Source organism: Salarias fasciatus, chromosome 11 (assembly GCF_902148845.1).
Source record: "Salarias fasciatus chromosome 11, fSalaFa1.1, whole genome shotgun sequence".
NCBI lineage: Eukaryota > Metazoa > Chordata > Actinopteri > Blenniiformes > Blenniidae > Salarias > Salarias fasciatus.
This window is the reverse complement of record NC_043755.1, coordinates 1,680,080-1,697,004: the sequence shown is the minus strand read 5'-3', so window position 1 is coordinate 1,697,004 and position 16,925 is coordinate 1,680,080. Positions and strand designations below refer to the sequence as shown.

General features: G+C 42.2%; 4 protein-coding genes across 14 annotated transcripts in view; 2 read left to right on the top strand and 2 right to left on the bottom strand.

The window, feature by feature from the left end:
• Nucleotides 1-1,676: 1,676 nt before the first annotated feature.
• On the bottom strand, nt 1,677-3,989 carry LOC115397135 (uncharacterized). Of its 2 annotated transcripts, none has more exons than XM_030103330.1 (9): nt 3,741-3,989; nt 3,336-3,635; nt 2,986-3,258; nt 2,839-2,907; nt 2,601-2,747; nt 2,466-2,522; nt 2,250-2,292; nt 2,088-2,147; nt 1,677-1,994 (listed from the first exon to the last, which is right to left on the bottom strand). In XM_030103330.1, exons 1-8 carry the CDS (start codon nt 3,814-3,816, stop codon nt 2,123-2,125), a joined length of 990 nt encoding a protein of 329 aa, XP_029959190.1. In that variant the 5' UTR covers nt 3,817-3,989; the 3' UTR covers nt 1,677-1,994; nt 2,088-2,122. The 2 variants fall into 2 exon arrangements, with proteins under 2 accessions (XP_029959190.1, XP_029959191.1); XM_030103331.1 differs by having other exon boundaries at nt 2,839-2,904.
• Nucleotides 3,990-6,267: 2,278 nt separating this feature from the next.
• Nucleotides 6,268-8,134, top strand: LOC115396769 (allograft inflammatory factor 1-like). The gene is made up of 6 exons (XM_030102786.1): nt 6,268-6,389; nt 6,513-6,574; nt 6,720-6,786; nt 6,871-6,912; nt 7,351-7,516; nt 7,844-8,134. Exons 1-6 carry the CDS (start codon nt 6,371-6,373, stop codon nt 7,929-7,931), a joined length of 444 nt encoding a protein of 147 aa, XP_029958646.1. The 5' UTR covers nt 6,268-6,370; the 3' UTR covers nt 7,932-8,134.
• Nucleotides 8,135-8,366: 232 nt separating this feature from the next.
• Nucleotides 8,367-11,627, top strand: LOC115396238 (casein kinase II subunit beta-like). The gene is made up of 7 exons (XM_030101988.1): nt 8,367-8,512; nt 8,864-8,939; nt 9,941-10,043; nt 10,123-10,238; nt 10,315-10,390; nt 10,490-10,679; nt 10,983-11,627. The coding sequence occupies exons 2-7, from the start codon at nt 8,868-8,870 to the stop codon at nt 11,071-11,073; spliced, it is 648 nt and encodes a 215-aa protein (XP_029957848.1). The 5' UTR covers nt 8,367-8,512; nt 8,864-8,867; the 3' UTR covers nt 11,074-11,627.
• Nucleotides 11,628-11,763: 136 nt separating this feature from the next.
• Nucleotides 11,764-16,925, bottom strand: part of LOC115396237 (uncharacterized) — a 31,348-nt gene continuing 26,186 nt past the window's right edge. For 8 of the 10 annotated variants that reach the window (XM_030101981.1, XM_030101980.1, XM_030101978.1 and 5 more), the window contains 5 exons: nt 15,000-15,377; nt 14,359-14,481; nt 14,012-14,131; nt 13,851-13,931; nt 11,764-13,369 (listed from right to left, as the gene is read on the bottom strand). In XM_030101981.1, the coding sequence (XP_029957841.1) occupies nt 13,340-13,369; nt 13,851-13,931; nt 14,012-14,131; nt 14,359-14,481; nt 15,000-15,377 (732 nt within the window). In that variant the 3' untranslated portion in view covers nt 11,764-13,339. The remainder of the gene's footprint in view (nt 13,370-13,850; nt 13,932-14,011; nt 14,132-14,358; nt 14,482-14,999; nt 15,378-16,925) is intronic. The other 2 variants (XM_030101985.1, XM_030101986.1) reach the window with 2 other exon arrangements.

Sequence of the window (16,925 nt, the reverse complement as noted above, 5' to 3'; positions counted from 1 at the left end):
AGGAGATGATGTCAGCGTCGGGCTCTTACAACAAGGGGAAGTCCCTCCCCTGGAGAGCCGACGTTACATCCGTCTTCCAGTCTGGACTGGCGTTGTGTAATATTGCTTCTGGGGAACAGCGCAGGAGGCGTGTCGCACAGTGAGATACCAAAATGAATGCTGAAAGAGAATGGCGGTTAGCAGGCTACAACAATGTTAAGCTAGCTCATCAGGCTGACCCTGACACTGAGGCAAATAAAGAGCGTGGCCACGTGGGCCCCTGTCTGATTGGACAGAAACATGTCTGCCCAATCAGGAGTCAGCACAGGACAGCCAGTATCACCAAGTATTTGAAAGGTAAGATGAAGTTCTTCAGGAACAAAAGATTTTAAAAAACCTGGATAATTCTGTTTCATTTCTTTATATCAACATGTTACAATTCTCATACTGTGGTTCCTATCATGCTGACATTATTAGATTTGCACAACACGTATACAATAAGTCAGGACCTTGATTCAGCAGCTGAAAGATCAATTTTTACATTAATCATTTGAAACATTTATCTTGTGAAGAAATCAAAGGTAGCTTGAACAAAGAGGCTGGAATATACAAATTAATGGGAAACATAACAGACAAAAATATTCAATACAGAGGCTGAACTTAGACTTGTGGCAAATCTCAATGTACTAACATTTCTATTGTTCTTTTCAAGACTCATGTCTACGATGTGATTTAAGACAATGATGAGGAACAACAACAGCCAAGACCAAGAAAATAAGCAAGCCATCACAGATGATTTTTATCTGTCAGGGTGCGAGATGGAAGGACCCACGTGAAGGCAGAGTACAAAAGTCCTTTATTTCCAGGAACGCAGGCAAGCTGAGCGGAGGTGCCGGCAGGGACACGGAAGCACGCAGACAGACCCACAAGAAACCAATAAGACACACCAGGAGAGCAGGGCTTATAAAGAGGGCAGGACAGGTGCAGCACATTAGGGAGTTAACGAGACAGGTGACCAGACAGGAGAACAAGAGGAGCAGGCAGGTGACCTGGCAGGAGAACACGAGGGCAGACAAACACAAAACAGGACCCCAGCACCCCCACGTGGCCGCAGGGGCACAGGGCGTGACACTATCGTCTATTAGAGTCTGTGAACTAAATGGTAGTAACTAGATTTGTAAACCTCTGTGGAGGTTCCTCATTCCTGAAGCCCAAGCTTGATGCTCATATTCCCTGTTGCAATCCCCAAGCGAAACAAAAAAAACTCCACAGAATCCTCTTGATTCAGTTGAACTGTTTAGTTAAAGTCAAAGTCATGTGCCAAAAAAAAATAATGCCCACGGAAAAATAAATGAAATAGCAAAGGCAATATCCAAAGACAAAGAGAGAGAGAGGAAGTGAAAGTGTGAGTGAGAGAAAGAGAGATCAAAACACTGTGTGGCTCCACTCCACTCGCCCCGACTTTCTGTCTGATGCAGGACAGCCACCCACAACGAAACCTCAGTTTTTTTAACAGGCAATTAAGTATGCAAACTTACAAGAAAACCTCAGTTTGCTCCACAATATCAAGCAAACCTTATCCATATGGATTTTTAATCTCTACACATATTTTCAATTGCAATTAACCACACCATGAACTGTACATAAGCATCTGTAAATATAGTCCCTTCATATCTCAAACACAAAAAAACATTTAAACAGGAAATCACAGTTTCACATGGATAAACTCAAACTGTATTTAAGCTCCTACACTCTGTTTGAAACAGCACACCCTCTTGTAACAAGAAGATTTATTTGTTGATTGACATTTACATTATTTCATTCAAAAATACATAATAAACACATCGTTCTCAGAATACAGATGATATAATAAAATAATACAAGAATCAAGCGTGACATGTTATCAGTGACAAAAATGGACTCAGTGCAATGATGATCCAGATTAAACATGGAGTTGTTGAAATTTAAGAGAAAAATCTTCCTTTTCCAAGGTTAGCATCAAATATCTAGAAAAGCTGGTGATAGAGGAGAGAAAATTATTTTAGTCACATTTTTCAGTCCAGTATGAGTTCAGAGACATGTGATTATGACTTTAGATTTGTACTTACAAGTATGCAGCTGTTCATGTCCAGAGTAATGAGATTTATTCATGTTTTAGTGTGCAGGACCTGAAATATTTTGACAAAAAAAAAAAAAAAACTTGTCAGTGAAGGTTTAAACAAGCAGGTGCTTTGATCGGGAAGGTAACATGAACAAAGATGGGCACTTACGATTGATCTGAAACATGTAAAGTCTCATACACCTCCTCCATTTCTGTGATTGAATGGAAACTTGAGTTACTGTCATAGTATTCAAAGTAGCTCAATTTATTAAGTTTGTAACTGAACCCAAGGACTAATTTAACTTTTAATTCAGTCTTAGCTATTATTGTTCGCTTACTTGAAGAGCCTTTACTTTGAGATTTTTCCTTGTAAACTGGCACTTACCCTGTGAATGTGACCAAATCAACTGCTCATAATTATCCATAGTCTCTGTCGGTGCACCTGAGCAAAAAAGCAAAACTGTACAGTCACTTCAGTAGATTTATATAAGGACTGAAAGAGGTAAGAGTCTGATCAAACCTGCAGTCTGATGCTGTGCTGTAACTTTCCCCCTTTGTTGTCTGCAGTAAAAGAACAGTCCAAGTAAGGGTGCCGTCACTAACCCAAAAGAGATAGAAACTACCACTGCAATCAATGTCGCACTGCGTTCAGCTCCCCGGTGTGATCCTAGAAATACATCTCAGATGTTAGAACATGGTTCTTCAGTTTATATTTGTGTAGCTTTAATAATTCTATCACAGTGATAAAGCAAACAGACCTTGCTGCGTTTGTGTTTGGGGGGTTGGGGTGGTTGTGGCTGTTGTGGTTTCAGAGGCGTCGTCTGCTTCTTCAGGAAATAGAGAGATGTTAATGCTTGCTGTTAGAGACAAAACCAAAGATAACATTTTATAATGGTAGAAATTACCTTGGGCATTTAGACGGACCTCAACGCAGCGCTTAGTTGTTCCAAGAACATAATTACACCGATACCAGCCACTGTCACTGTAACTCACAGTCTGGATTATCAATGTGTTGTCTGGTCCAACCCTCTGAGAGTCAACAGGTTCAGAGTGAAGTCCTTTCAGCTTTGCCCAGGAGACATTTTGTGGTCTTTGCTTCTCTGGTGTGATGTCCACAGAGCACTGCAGCCTGACGGATGAGTCTGGTTTTGCCTTCACTGCAGGACGGGTTTTGCAATCTGAAAGAAGATGAAAGATCTTAAAATTCAGCGAGATTATCATTAAAAATGTCAGTATTTTAATCTTTCCACCTTACCTTTTACTTTCAGAGTCATGTTTCTCACCCGGACACGTTCCCATCCTCGCCACATTTCACAGCTGTACGTCCCTTCATCAGATTTTTGTACGTTTTTCAGATGAAGACAAATCAGTCCATTTCCATCAGGCTCCCATGGCAGTTGTTTAGCTGTTTGATCCTGTGTGGGCCACTCAGAGATGACCTTGGCTTCTTTGTCTGAGGTGTACTTTGTCACCTTGACTAAGCCTCCTGTATCGATTTCACTTGAATTAAATCTACAGAGAGTAACGGCATCATATGCAGCCACAGTTTGGATATCTGTGGAGGCAAGTTCAAAGCAAAGAATTAAAGAAGAATAAGCAGTAAAGCTGTTACATCATTACAGAAAAATTTTTTTTTAAAATCTTTCTGAAATATACTCACCGCTGCATTCTGATGAGACAATAATCAGGATCAATAGAAACAAAACATAAACAGAAAAACGAGCCATTTTTAGCATGCAAGTGAAGAGAGTCTTATTTCCACCCACCCTCAAGCTCCACAAAACTCTTCTGACCTGCACTTTTTTTCTTCTTTTTTTTAACTTTGATTCAGCTGATCAACAGTGCCACTACATGGCAAATATAAAACACTGCATCCTGCTTGACCGTTATTGGAAAGACTTTTTTAGGCCTTTAGGTGAAACTAGTTGATATGGTATAGGATTAAATATATGAGTATATCAAGCCATGAGTTTTCTCATTTTACCATCAAAGGTAAGCTGTCTGACATGTCATTTTGGAGCTGTGTTGCGTCTAAACTCAATTTAAGACTTTTAATATGTCCACAGATAATTTCCTTTGGCTGAGTTTCGCTCATAAAAGAAACATTTAATGTATCCACAATATTTATTGCAATATTGTTAAAAAGTACAAATTGTTAACATTTGAAAATTTTATCATCTTCTCTAATGTCTGTCTTGTGTATAAAATACTGCATAACCTGGCACCTCAGCCCCTCAGAGAGTTTGTAAAATCACGTGATGAAGTAGGCGTCAGATCTACTCGAGCCTTCTCTCGAGGAGACTGTTGTGTAAACTTTAGATCCTCCACATTTGGTCAGAACTGCTTCTCTGTAAAAGCTGCTGGGCTGTGGAATTCTCTGCCTTTAACTGTTTGTGAGTGTAACACTTTACAACAGTTTAAACTTAAATTGAAAAATTGGTTAAAAGACAGTCAGGTTTGTGATCACTGGGTGTTTTTAAAGTTGTAAACATGTAATAAGAAGTTGTTGTAAATATTTAATCATTTTTTTAACTGTGACTTGCTGTTGGTTTAATCTTAATTCTGTCGGTGTCTCTTGCTGTTGTGCTGTATATCAATTGTATTTTCAGTGTGGACTTTTGTGCACCGTGTAAACCTGCCTCACTTTGCCTCTGCTCAGGGACTACAGATGAAAATTAGCTTCGAGCTATATCTGGTCTGTGCAATACATTTATTGTGCAATGTCTCTGTCAAATAAATAAATAATTAAAAAAAAAATCATCAGTTTACTTTCTAGGTATCGAGATCTAGAGATTTAGCTTTGTGTCAGACTGTTTGAAAAGTAACCCGTGTTAACTAGAGGTGTCCTTTTATAATTGAATGTATAAACAAGAGAATTCGCATGAAGACTGCATTTTTTTTTTTCACTGTATACTGCATTTATTTCATACGAGAAGAGAGAAGAGGGAAAAGCTGAGAACAGAAATGCCCAGTAAAGTAAAGCTTCAGCAGGTGATGGTTCTGTTGGGATGGCCTCTCAGCGTAGATGATCTGCTGGAAGACTTCATTACACCAGAATGACTGAAGCTCAGTCCATACTGCTCAATGGCCAATAGTTCTCTTTTTTGTTTTTTCGCAACGTCATAGTTCTGCTCTGCGAAGGAGAATCTCTACATGAAGGCGCAAGGTTGTCACCTTTGGAAGAAGACAGCTCCAACCAGTCAGAAGCAAAGAACTGAAAACAAGAACGAACTTTCTCTTAAAGTTAATGAATCCCAGGAAGTATTGGTGTTGGTTGCAGTTAGAAGTCGGCCATTCAGCAACAGCTTTTACCTTTTCTGGATCTATGCGTGTCTCCCCCTCGGACAGGTAGTGGAGACATGAAACTTGCACTTTTCAGGCTTCAGAAAGAGCTGATTGGCGAGGAGTCAGGTCAGGATCTTGCAGACGTGGGACTCAGAGTCTGGCCAGTGGCTGAGGTGGGTGGAGGTGTGAGAGAGTAGGCGGGGACGGCAGCATGCAGGCAAAGGTCAGAATCCCACATTCACTTGAGGAATGGGCAGACCTGTCGCCGCATGGAGGGTGGGTGGACGGAAACATGGCACTTGAAACTACGAACGGAATGCTAGAATGACTGACACAATGGACACAGACAACCAGAGACAGAAATGAAATCAAATCTATACTGCCATCGCCTGGCAAAGACAGTGACACACACAGGCAGGGGAAAAGTCCACCAGAGCAGGGAGCAGCAATCAGGCACAGCGATCAGGGAACTCAAGGAGCATGAAATAGGAGACAGTATTAAAAAATAAAAATAAAACCGGAAACAGACAAGATATCAAATGTGCACCGTGACAGAAGTTTGATCTCTAAATCTCAATGAAAAAAATGTCAGTCGTAAAACTGAGATGTCTGTGAAACATCCAGACAGAGTGTTAAGACAAGTTTGTCTCCTTTAACACAGCTCTCCTCGCTTCTTCAGTCTTCATCCTTAGATTAAAACTTACATTTCAACTTGAGCTGATAAATTGTTATTTCACATGAACTTCACTACAAGAAATGAAAGCAGCTATTCTGCTAACAATCTGTTTTTACTGAGCAACTCAAACCCATTTCCTGCCTTCATGGCAGTGAATTTTTTTGCAGTTGACCTCTGTGTGCCGCAGCCTTAAATACAGCAGAGGAACCTCACCAGAGCAAAGTGACACCGTTGCTTCACTTCCTCTTTTGGCTTGATTTACAGAAACACCATCACAAACTACTTATTATTAGTGTCGGTCTCACAGTTTCTCAGCTCTGCTCACAGAAATGGACAAAAGCGTTCAAGGTTAGTCTGATTTCTTTCTGTCGTTTTGGGTTCCTGCTAATTTATTCGGTCCAGGTTTAGTTTTTTTTCTGGTGGTTGCTTTAATTCATTTGTCTTTATGAGTTCATTACTTGTTCGGTACAGGCGGTAAAGCATATGGTCTTCTGAAGTCTCAACAGGAAGACAAGTTAAACTCCATAAATGAGGTGAGCAGCACTCACAAGTGGCAAGGTTTGGTGTTATCATCAGGTCACTTATTTTTCTAGTAGGAACACATATAAGTGACCTATTGGCTGTCAATATTACATTGTTTGCATGTATTTCTTTCATTTATATTTTTCTCATCCCCAGGCCTTTCTGACAGATACCAAGTATGCAGATGAGGAAGACCTGGCTTCAAAGCTTGAAATGTTTAAAAGTCAGTATTCAGTGACAACTGGCATGCCTTCAGTTTTAACTGTTTTATGCAGACCTATATTTTAAATGTTTGTTTGTTTTACAGAGAAATACATGGAGTTTGATCTCAATGACAAAGGGGAAATAGGTAAAACTGGAAAAAGTGCTTTTGTGTGTATGTGTGTGTGTGTGTGTGTGTGTGTGTGTGTGTGTGTGAGGGGGGTTTAGGATCATCATTTAATACTACATAGCACTCTTGACTCACAGTGACAATGTTCACAGTTCAACTCCAGATTCAGCCTGTGTCCTCGTCACTTTTCTGTTGGCGCAAAAACATCCATGTGAGGCTAATTGGTGAATTCAAAATGCAGAGGTGACAATGTGAGTGTGTGTTCATAGTGAACCCTGTGCAGAGTAAGATGGGATTTGCTCCAGTAGAACCTATGCTGAATAAAGGGATATAGAAGATGGATGGATGGATGGATGGATGGATGGATGGATGGAATGACCAGAATCTTTTTTAACCCACTTATATGGATCTTTTCATACAATCGACTTCTTTCCTTGTGATCCTGCAATTTCACAGATATGATGGGTCTGAAACGAATGCTGGAAAAACTTGGACTGGCAAAGACCCACTTAGAGCTAAAGAAGATGATGTCCGAGGTGGCCGGAGGGGCGTCAAAGGACGTTATCTGCTACAACGACTTCCTCAATATGATGCTGGGAAAAAGAAATGCTATTCTGAAGCTGTAAGTGTTTACAGTTTGCCAATTTAGAGAATATGTCGAAACAAATTCAGGTCACAGTTGTATTAGGAGTCATGGAAAATGGAAACGAGTCAAGGGAAAAAAAGAAACAAAATGTGACTGTAAATTTGTATTGTGCTACTGGTTTCGTAAATAGACTGAGGCCTACATGGAGGTGATTATTAAGAGTCTGTTAATTGGGGCTCTTAAGGGTGAATTATGGACAGTGGACATAATCATACCAATCTATACCTCTAAAAATCGAAACAATGTGATATGACTGTGTGTGTCTGTGTGACATACATGTGTGTGTTCTCTGTCTGGTTTCAGAATCTTGATGTTTGAAGGAAAGGGGAAAGAGCAGGAGCAGAAAGAGACTGGACCACCTTGCCGGAAAACCTTCTCAGACCTGCCCTGAAATGAATTAACTGCAGAAGAAAACCACCATGAAATTTATCTCTCAGACAAAACTATGAAAACAGCCCCAACTTTGTCTTGTAATGTTTTACTTTTTAAAGTGTTTCACTCTACTGCGTGTACATTACTAAATTAACTTAGTGAAATGCAAAAATATGTACCACCGTTTATTGTGATGTTATTTGAACGTCAGTAAAAGTTGAAATGAAAGGAAAATGTTTTCTTCTTTAATTTAGTTCTTAATTAATGTTTAATCCTTTGCATCACATAAATAAGCGGCCATCAGGGGCATTGACTGTAGCGACCGTTATTTTGAAATCTGATTAACCGGAAGTGCTTTTAGTCACCAGAGAGATACCAAACTCGCCACAATGTATACATTATTAGGATTTTATTGAAATCTGTAGAAAAACTGTGACTTTATTCAGCAATTTAGATTTTAATCAATTGAGCTACGGTGCATACGCACCACAGCTGAACTTTATTTTGAAATCCGACTGACCGGAAGAGGCGTCAGTCGCTACAGAGAAGATAAACTAGCCACAATTTCAGGTTAATGTGTTGATTTGCACCGAGAAAAGGGTGAGTAAAACCGACTCTGTGTAAGCAACAATGGAAAAGTACGTTTAAATACGTGCCGTGTTCGCTTAGGTTAACTATTTTACTGCCTGCACTGCGCAGTTTAACACGAAGGCTAGCTAGCGAGCTAGCTCAGAAGCTAACGTTGAAAACATTCAAAACAAACATTGTGCTAGTTAAGATTACATTTTTTAGAAAAATCTTGGTGTGTGTCAGATTCAGTCAAACACGAAAATGGTGAAATACGGTGTTGAATATGTACATTTGAAGCGAGGTCAGTCAGCTCGTTGGAGCTGCAGATGTGCGTTTTGGTTCTGGAACTGTGTTTGAGTTCACCTGTGCTCGGCGTGTCAGGAGGATGAGCAGCTCAGAGGAGGTGTCCTGGATCTCCTGGTTCTGTGGACTCAGAGGGAATGAGTTCTTCTGCGAGGTAGGGCCCGTGGTCAGCGCCCACACACCACAAACAAATACACACACACACACACACACCTGATTCAGGTAGTGCATCCTGTTCAGGCTCACAGGACGCTGGAACCACTCTCAGCTAACTGTGGTGCGATGGCAGGATACACTCTGGACAGATCTCCAGTCCATCACAGGGCAAATATAGAAAGACAGACAATCACACATACTCCCATTTACAACTATGGAGAAAACACATGGCGAGAACATGCAAACTCCACACAGAGAAGCCCAGCTGGTATTTACATAAAGGTGACAGCAGTAACCACGGCTTCACCGCTGTGCTCCAGTAATTGCACAGAATATATTCTTATTATCGGTAGCACTTTAGAATTAAAACGTTTCTTGCTTATTTCTACTGCCACTGAATGTGGCATTTGTGGACATCATCTTAAATATGCTAGCAGATGATCTTTTACTAAGATCGAAAATAATACCACAGTGTACCATTACAGTTTGCAATATTCCATTCTAAATATTCCTTCTCATCATAGTTTCTTTTCAGATATTTAAGAAATCTCCCTGTAGCTGATAGAATTCACTTTAAAGGTCATGGAACATAACTATTTATTGCTTCAGTTCATCAGACAATGTCAAATAATAACTAAGTGCTTTTCTTTGCCAGTCGGGCTCCTAAATCTTCCATCCGGGTCATCCTTAAGAGACAAACAGCTGCTGTGTGTTTATTGTTTCCACTGCACCTCAGAGGGGGTCATCACCTTCAGAGAAGTGCAGCTAAAATAAAAATACCCGGGATTGTGTGATCAGTGTGTAACACACTGGTGTGTCTGCACGCAAACGCTCCATTGCTAATTTTATCCCCTCCCCATTTCTTCACTAGCAGCAGCCAACTAATCCCGTTAAGCTCTTATGTAATGACTCCACATCAGTGTGCTGAAGCAATGTGCTGCTGTGACAGGAATTCATGCCATTAATAGCCATTGATTATCTCCTCCCGCTGTGTTATAGGTTGATGAGGACTACATTCAGGACAAATTTAACCTGACGGGCCTGAATGAGCAGGTTCCTCACTACCGGCAGGCTCTGGACATGATTCTCGACCTGGAACCGGGTGAGATTACCAAACGCATCATCAAGCAGTGCCTTCAATACATGACGAGTTCTTCACCTCAGTGGCTTTCATTTTAAAGATGAGGAACTCGAAGATAACCCGAACCAGAGCGACCTGATCGAGCAGGCAGCGGAGATGCTGTACGGGCTCATACATGCACGTTACATCCTCACAAACAGAGGCATCGCACAAATGGTGAGCTGTTGCTCTTTAACACAAAGCTCTCATCACAACATCAGCAGCAGTCATTTATCAGTGTTTTTCTTCACAGCTGGAAAAGTACCAACAGGGGGATTTTGGTTATTGCCCCAGAGTGTACTGCGAGAACCAGCCCATGCTTCCTATTGGTAATCCTCTCTTTTCTTAACCGTCACAATAAAGAAATTCCCCTCTGACATCTGTAATGAGGAAACTCACATCCGTCACTCCTTCCCTGTCTGTCGTAGGTTTGTCAGACATCCCAGGTGAAGCAATGGTGAAGCTTTATTGCCCCAAGTGTATGGACGTGTACACCCCCAAGTCCTCCAGACACCACCACACAGACGGAGCCTACTTTGGCACCGGCTTCCCTCACATGCTGTTCATGGTGCACCCAGAGTACCGTCCAAAGCGTCCCGCCAACCAGTTTGTGCCGAGGTTTGTTCCTTTAGGCGTTTTCAAGGGAAAACACAAAACTTTCATTGCGTTTTCAGGGTTCCATTTACACGACAGTGGCACTCGGAGCCCCTGAAAACGCAACTTTTGTGAAATACCTTCCTGCTGTTACCTTGTAAATGGACAGTTTTCTGAACTTTGCTGTGTAAAACATGAAACTTTCCTGAAAGGAAAATATATTTCACTTGAAATGTTGGAACAAATTTCCTGACTTCTAAAGTTGTGTGTCACCTTTCCAACTTGTCCAGAGAGTGACTGTGTTTTTTTTTTTGCTCTTGTTTTCAGGTTATATGGCTTTAAAATTCACCCCATGGCTTATCAGCTCCAGCTCCAGGCTGCATCGAGTTTCAAGAGCCCGGCCAAGACGGTCCGATAAGGCCTCAGCTTTGACACAGAGGGAACTCAAAGACTGAGCTGTTTACAACCTGTTTGAAGCACTGGATCACAAATTCCAAATAAATTCCTGTACAGTTCTGCAAACCATTTTTCTCCCCTTCAACCCCTTTCAGATTTAGTTCTGTCACAGTGAAGCAGGTTAGGCTCCCGTTCCTTCGAGGTTAATCTTGTAATTGATGTCAGTCTCTTTCCACGTGTTGATTTTGAATACAGGTGATTGAATGTAACGAGAAATCTCACCACCAGCCCAAGAAAGATTTGCCTTATCGATGACCGTCAAGACTTCTAAACAGATGTTGCAATGTGCTGATTAGCTTTAGCAATACGATTCGGGTGCTACATTCAAGAGTGGATATATACACACACCAAATTAGAAAGTCTTAGCTAATCTTCAAAGTAACCTGAGCTTGATATCAGTTGTATTCAGTTCTCCATGTCCTGACGTTGCTGTATTCATAGCCCATGTTTACATTCTGATTATAAAAAAACATGCAGAACAACCATGGAGCAAGTATTAAATATTTCCTACTGAGATCTGTCTCTTGTGTACTTCACATGTATCGCAGAAAAAGAGCCCAAGGAAATGCAAAATAATGCTTATTTTATTGTTTTCATAAAAAGACAGGGAGAAGTCACAAAGCAACAATAGTTTCCATGATCTAAAAGCTACTTTTTTTTTTTTTTATTCCCTTGACGTGAAACTCTACATTTCATTAAGGAGAGGTTGTGGTTGTTGTTCGTGTAGCTACAATACCAATGGCTTCATTTTGGGGTTAAAAAAAAAGTGCTAACAAACATGCTATCTAGACAGGAGTCATATTTTCTTCTCTATGGAAAAAAAAAGTACAAGAAAACAGCGAGTGAGAGAGCGACCTACTCGGACTATGTGGTTAGAAAGGCTTTACAAACTTGGTTGATAATGAATGCAATATTTAAAACACTGTGACATCTCTAGTGGAAGCTTGGAAACCAGCTTGTGCCGAAACATCACAGTACATCAAATCACATGAAACAGTTTGTTTTTCTACTTTACAAATAAATTACTGTATAGTAGAACATGTAAAAAAAAAAAAAGAAAAAGTTTGCTCCTGTGATCAAAACCACGCATCGCGGGGCAGCTGCCGTCGTCTCGCGCGCGCGGTTATTGTGACAGATGAGCATTTTCTATTCATTGACCTCACTTGACTGGACATAAAATGTACATTTACAATAGAGATGGATATACATACATGGACATTCCTCATACAATCATATGGAGGTCTGTGTGGTCTTACAAAGAATATCAAAACCTGAGAGAAAACAGACCCAAGCTTGTGAAACTTTCTCATCAACCAAATCTGTTCAAAGCGACTTTGTGAAACTGAGGGGAAGCGCTCCGCTGCCTACGCTAAAATGGTGACAATATTCCTGATCGACTTGGTGGACTACAAGAGGAAACGAGTAAGAACGATTCAGGGTGTCAGGCAAGACGGGTCTGAAAGAGACCTACAAATTCAGTCGACAGCACAACGGTAACCTACAATTTAAATTAAAAACCTCAAATTTGTACAAATACTATAAAAACATTACTTCTATAAAATAGAGAAATATTTCAAAATAGATCAATTTGTTTATTAAATTACAAGAGTGTGTAGGCTACGGCTTCTTGGCTGGCCGGGGAAGCAAACTTAAAATTTCAGTTTTTGTACCTGAGCAGTGAACAGAGCCAAACTGTCGTTCACGTGTGGATGAGAGAGGTATGTCATTTGTCCTTTGCACAAATAAAAGCCACGTCGCTCCTGAGTTAAGACAGGCCAGCAACGAGAAGAAGTAAAAGAGTTCCCTTGAATGTGGTCTTAACGTTCCCCGAGCAGCACCAAGGGAGGAGATGCTGACAAATGGTCGTCTACGCTACAACGGAAACAGTACGTCTCGTAGAAAATCAACAATGTGAAAATCAAAGCATTTTAAAAGCAAACTTAACTGAGATCACGCAACTCAAAATGCCGGTTTCGGAGCCGACGGAATATGTACTCGCTAAGCTTTCACAACAACGGGACGACGTAAGAGTTGGATTGGAGTCTGTGCGCAGTGCAGCTCTACCTAAGAAACTGTTTAACTGAAAAAAACAAACAAAAAAGGATCTGCTATGTTTTACCCACTCAGTTATTGATCCATTCAGGTGCAGATTTATGAGAGACTTTCTTTGAGATATGTGTGAGAAGAGACGAGGAGGGAGGCCGAGTCGAGAGAAGGTCCTGATTCAGTTACAACGCTGATGCTCCTCCATGCTTCTCCTGGAACACACACACACACACACACACACGCACAGCTAATGAGCACGACTTCCCTTGATTTTTCAGCGATCTGCAGCTTTATTTAATGCCTACATTCATACTTGTTCGGCCTCTGACGATGATTATTCAGAGTTCCACTGAAAAGGTCAAAGCTGTGGACGGTTACAGTTTTTACTATTGAAGCTGCAGAAGTTCCACACTTCTTTGATCCAATTCAAAAAATTATGGCACAAACTCAATCATGACTTGTATGATTTGTACCACTGTCATCTTTAGTGTGCTGGACCAGTAAAACAGTGTCAGAAGCTAGCTATAATAACAAGGTAGCTAGCTTTTAAGGCAGCATCACAGACATCTGCTCAGGTTTAAATGTTGTGTCTGCTCCTCGGAAGAAATCTATTGAAAATGTTTTCTTTCAAACATTTACTATTAACAATACCTTTTTTTTTTTTTTTTTTTTGGGAACAAGAAGTTTGGGTACCTTATCTTGGTCGATGTCAGAATCTGCTGTTATGACGATTCTCTTCTCCACACGAGTCTCTGAAGAGCCACTTTTCACCACCTGTACAAGAGAGAAACCGAGTATTTGATGGGCGCGTACAACAAGGCGGCAGAGGACGGAGTGTGAACGTGACGGCCGACCTTGGAGATGTGAGTGGTGGTGGTGGTGACGGTGGTGCCGCTGATGGTCTCTGAGGTAATGGTGTTCGCGGTGGACTCCGACGCGCCGTCTTTGTCCTCGTCCGTCCCGTCAACGGCCACCTGAAACACAGCGGGAGGAGTCGGCTGAGAGGCGGCTTCCAAACGGCCCGGTCCAGAGTTTCCGCCGAGGAAAGGTGCAGTGTTGCCTCACGCTGCTCCTCGCCGGAGCGCCCCCCTCCCTCCCCCACCTCGCCTAGTCCTCCCAGACCTGCTGATCGTCGCCTCCTGCTGCCGCCCGAGTACCTGCAGCCGAGGCGGCTGTGGGCGGAGCAGCTCGGAGCCCCTACCTGTGAAGACACATAGGTGACGGTCTTGGTCGGGACGATAGGGACCTCTGTGGTGGAGATGTCACTGGGTAAGGAGTTGGAGGCGGCAGTGATGGTGACAGTCTGGGTCTGCACCAGGGGGGGCTGTGAACGGGAGCATAGCTCCATGAGCAGCTACGTAATCAAACACTTTGAATCTCACAGCAATCACTTCCTTTCACGCCATGCTTTTCACTGCAACCCCCGCTTCTTTCTTTCACCAAGAGTGTTTCAGTCATTACTTCAGGAAAGGAGAGAGGAGCAGTGTTCCCTCCGCCCCCGTCACCAAGCATTATGAATGAAACGCTGAATAACGATGCCATGCCATTAGAGGGTTGGAAAAGATGGAGTCAATGTTCTCATATTGTGGTGGAGAAGAATCAGCCCGTGTTGAAGCGACCCGTCACCAGAGTGAGAAACTGAGCACGCCACTGTGCGACGCCTCTGCAGCAGCTCGCGTTGCCTCTTCAGCTTCCTCACCGCACTCAGGCCACCGCTACCGATTCACAGCTTTTGATTGGTCAAGGTGCTGCAAAGGAGTGAGCAAGTGCGGCAGCCACAGGCCAAGCAGAGAGAGGATCGGCGTCGACCCGAGGGGGTCGGGGGGGGGGTCGGGGGGCTACCTGGAAGCAGCGTGTGACCTGCGGACCATCGCTCCAGAAATAGGAAGCTGGGGACGAGCCGGTTATCCTCCCAGAGGACTCGGCCGCTCCGGGAGACGGTCCTCTGCGGTCCTGCGTCTCGTCTAAAGCCTTGGAGGAGGGAAGCAGCTGGGCCCTTTCCACCTCTACCACCGGCACCGAGGTGGTCTCAAAGACCGCAAAGTCTTCCTGATCACACGGTTCGTCCTCCGCCACGGCGCCGCGGGCTTCACCTCTATCAGGCTCGCTCCTGTGGCTCACAGTGGGACTGGATATGTCTGAAAAGCCCAGATTACTGCTGGTTTCCTGGTGTGCGGCCTTTGTCTCTGCACCATTGCAATGGGAACTAAAGAACACGCTCTAAAAGAAGACATAAAATATCCACGTTGTGATCATGGGCAGGTGAAGTCATATCCTACTGACAATGTGAGAATATCAGGCCTGTACATGATTTATGTAACAATAACCTCTGAACACAGAAGGTACATCTGAACACAAGCAGGACATATTGACACGATTCATAGAACAGATGTCCAGGAAAATAATATTTATGGGCAAATCAACTCTTTATCAAAGAGGTCCTTTGAATTATCTCATGTTGGGTTGTATGAGATGCTGCATCAAGCTGTAATAGATGGAACCGGCATGTCCTCATATTTATGAGATGCAGATGGCTGTACTGACAGAAAGACATAGCACAAAGCTTTTTTTGTAATATTTAAAGTGCCTTAGGCAGCCGTCAGTCTTCTCATTAGAGGAACCTCAATGTTATATAAATGAAACAAGAAAAATGTATCACTTAAACTCAGGCCAGGGACTTTACTGGCTTTGCAAAGAGACGAACTGAACTGTTTCACATCCCTGTGAGAAAGAGAATAAACTCTGCAAGTATCAGCCTCATCAGGTTTCTAATTTCTGCAAGTATCACTTCCTCAGGGTGACTGAAATATGTTTAATCATGTAGCCTAGCAGCAAAACAAACCCTAGACACACAAGTGTTGACAAGGTTTACACAAAAAAAGTCAAAAATTGGATTTCCACAGTCAGTCTCTGGCCGAGGATGAGGTTCAACCTCACTTCAAATAATCTAAAGTATTGCTTTTAACACCACAGCAACAAACCACAGAGCAGATCATTTGTATAATAACGGCTCCGATCAACACTTTCCCAAACATTTAGTAACAAAACGCTGGAAATATTTTATTTGCTGAGTGAATGTTGAACAGTCAGAAGTTTTCTTGTCAGTACTGCATGGTGCAATAATGCCTTTCCTGTTAGACTTGCTGAAAACCTTTGCATGCTGCTGTTTAACTTTGAAAATCGATCGGTGCACATTCTAGTTTTCTTTATCTGTCTCGAACATCTATTTAAAAGGGGAAAAAAACAGTCATGTGATCTGTATATGGAATGACTTTTATTCTTTGGTCAGACTCGATTGTCAAACTTCATGCAACAAGGAATGTCTGCAGCTGCTACATACTGCCTGCCTGCTACCGGTGAAGGACAAAGAGGTTACTAAGAATCATAATTCAGCTGCCTCGTCGGGGTTTCCCACCTCAGGAAGAAATACTAAACTGTGAACGAGAACATTGACATTTTCTGCAGGAACAAGACTGATCTGTGTTCTATTGTGCTATTCAGGTGGTTTCACAGTGGTCAAATTATCCAAAGACGACTGATATAAATGTACCTCAATGTGTGTATAAAAGTGGGCTCAGAGTGACACGGTCAGACATTAAAAACTTCCAGATAAAATCCACTTGTTAGGAAATGTTTGATGCAGCTTTAAAGTCCAAAATACATCGCGGGAAATGTAAAACATGTTGATTGTCATTTCCAGTCCTAATCAGTCTTTTTGTAAAACGGGTCTGAGTCTGGAGACGGCGGGGGAAAAAAAAAAATGCATCG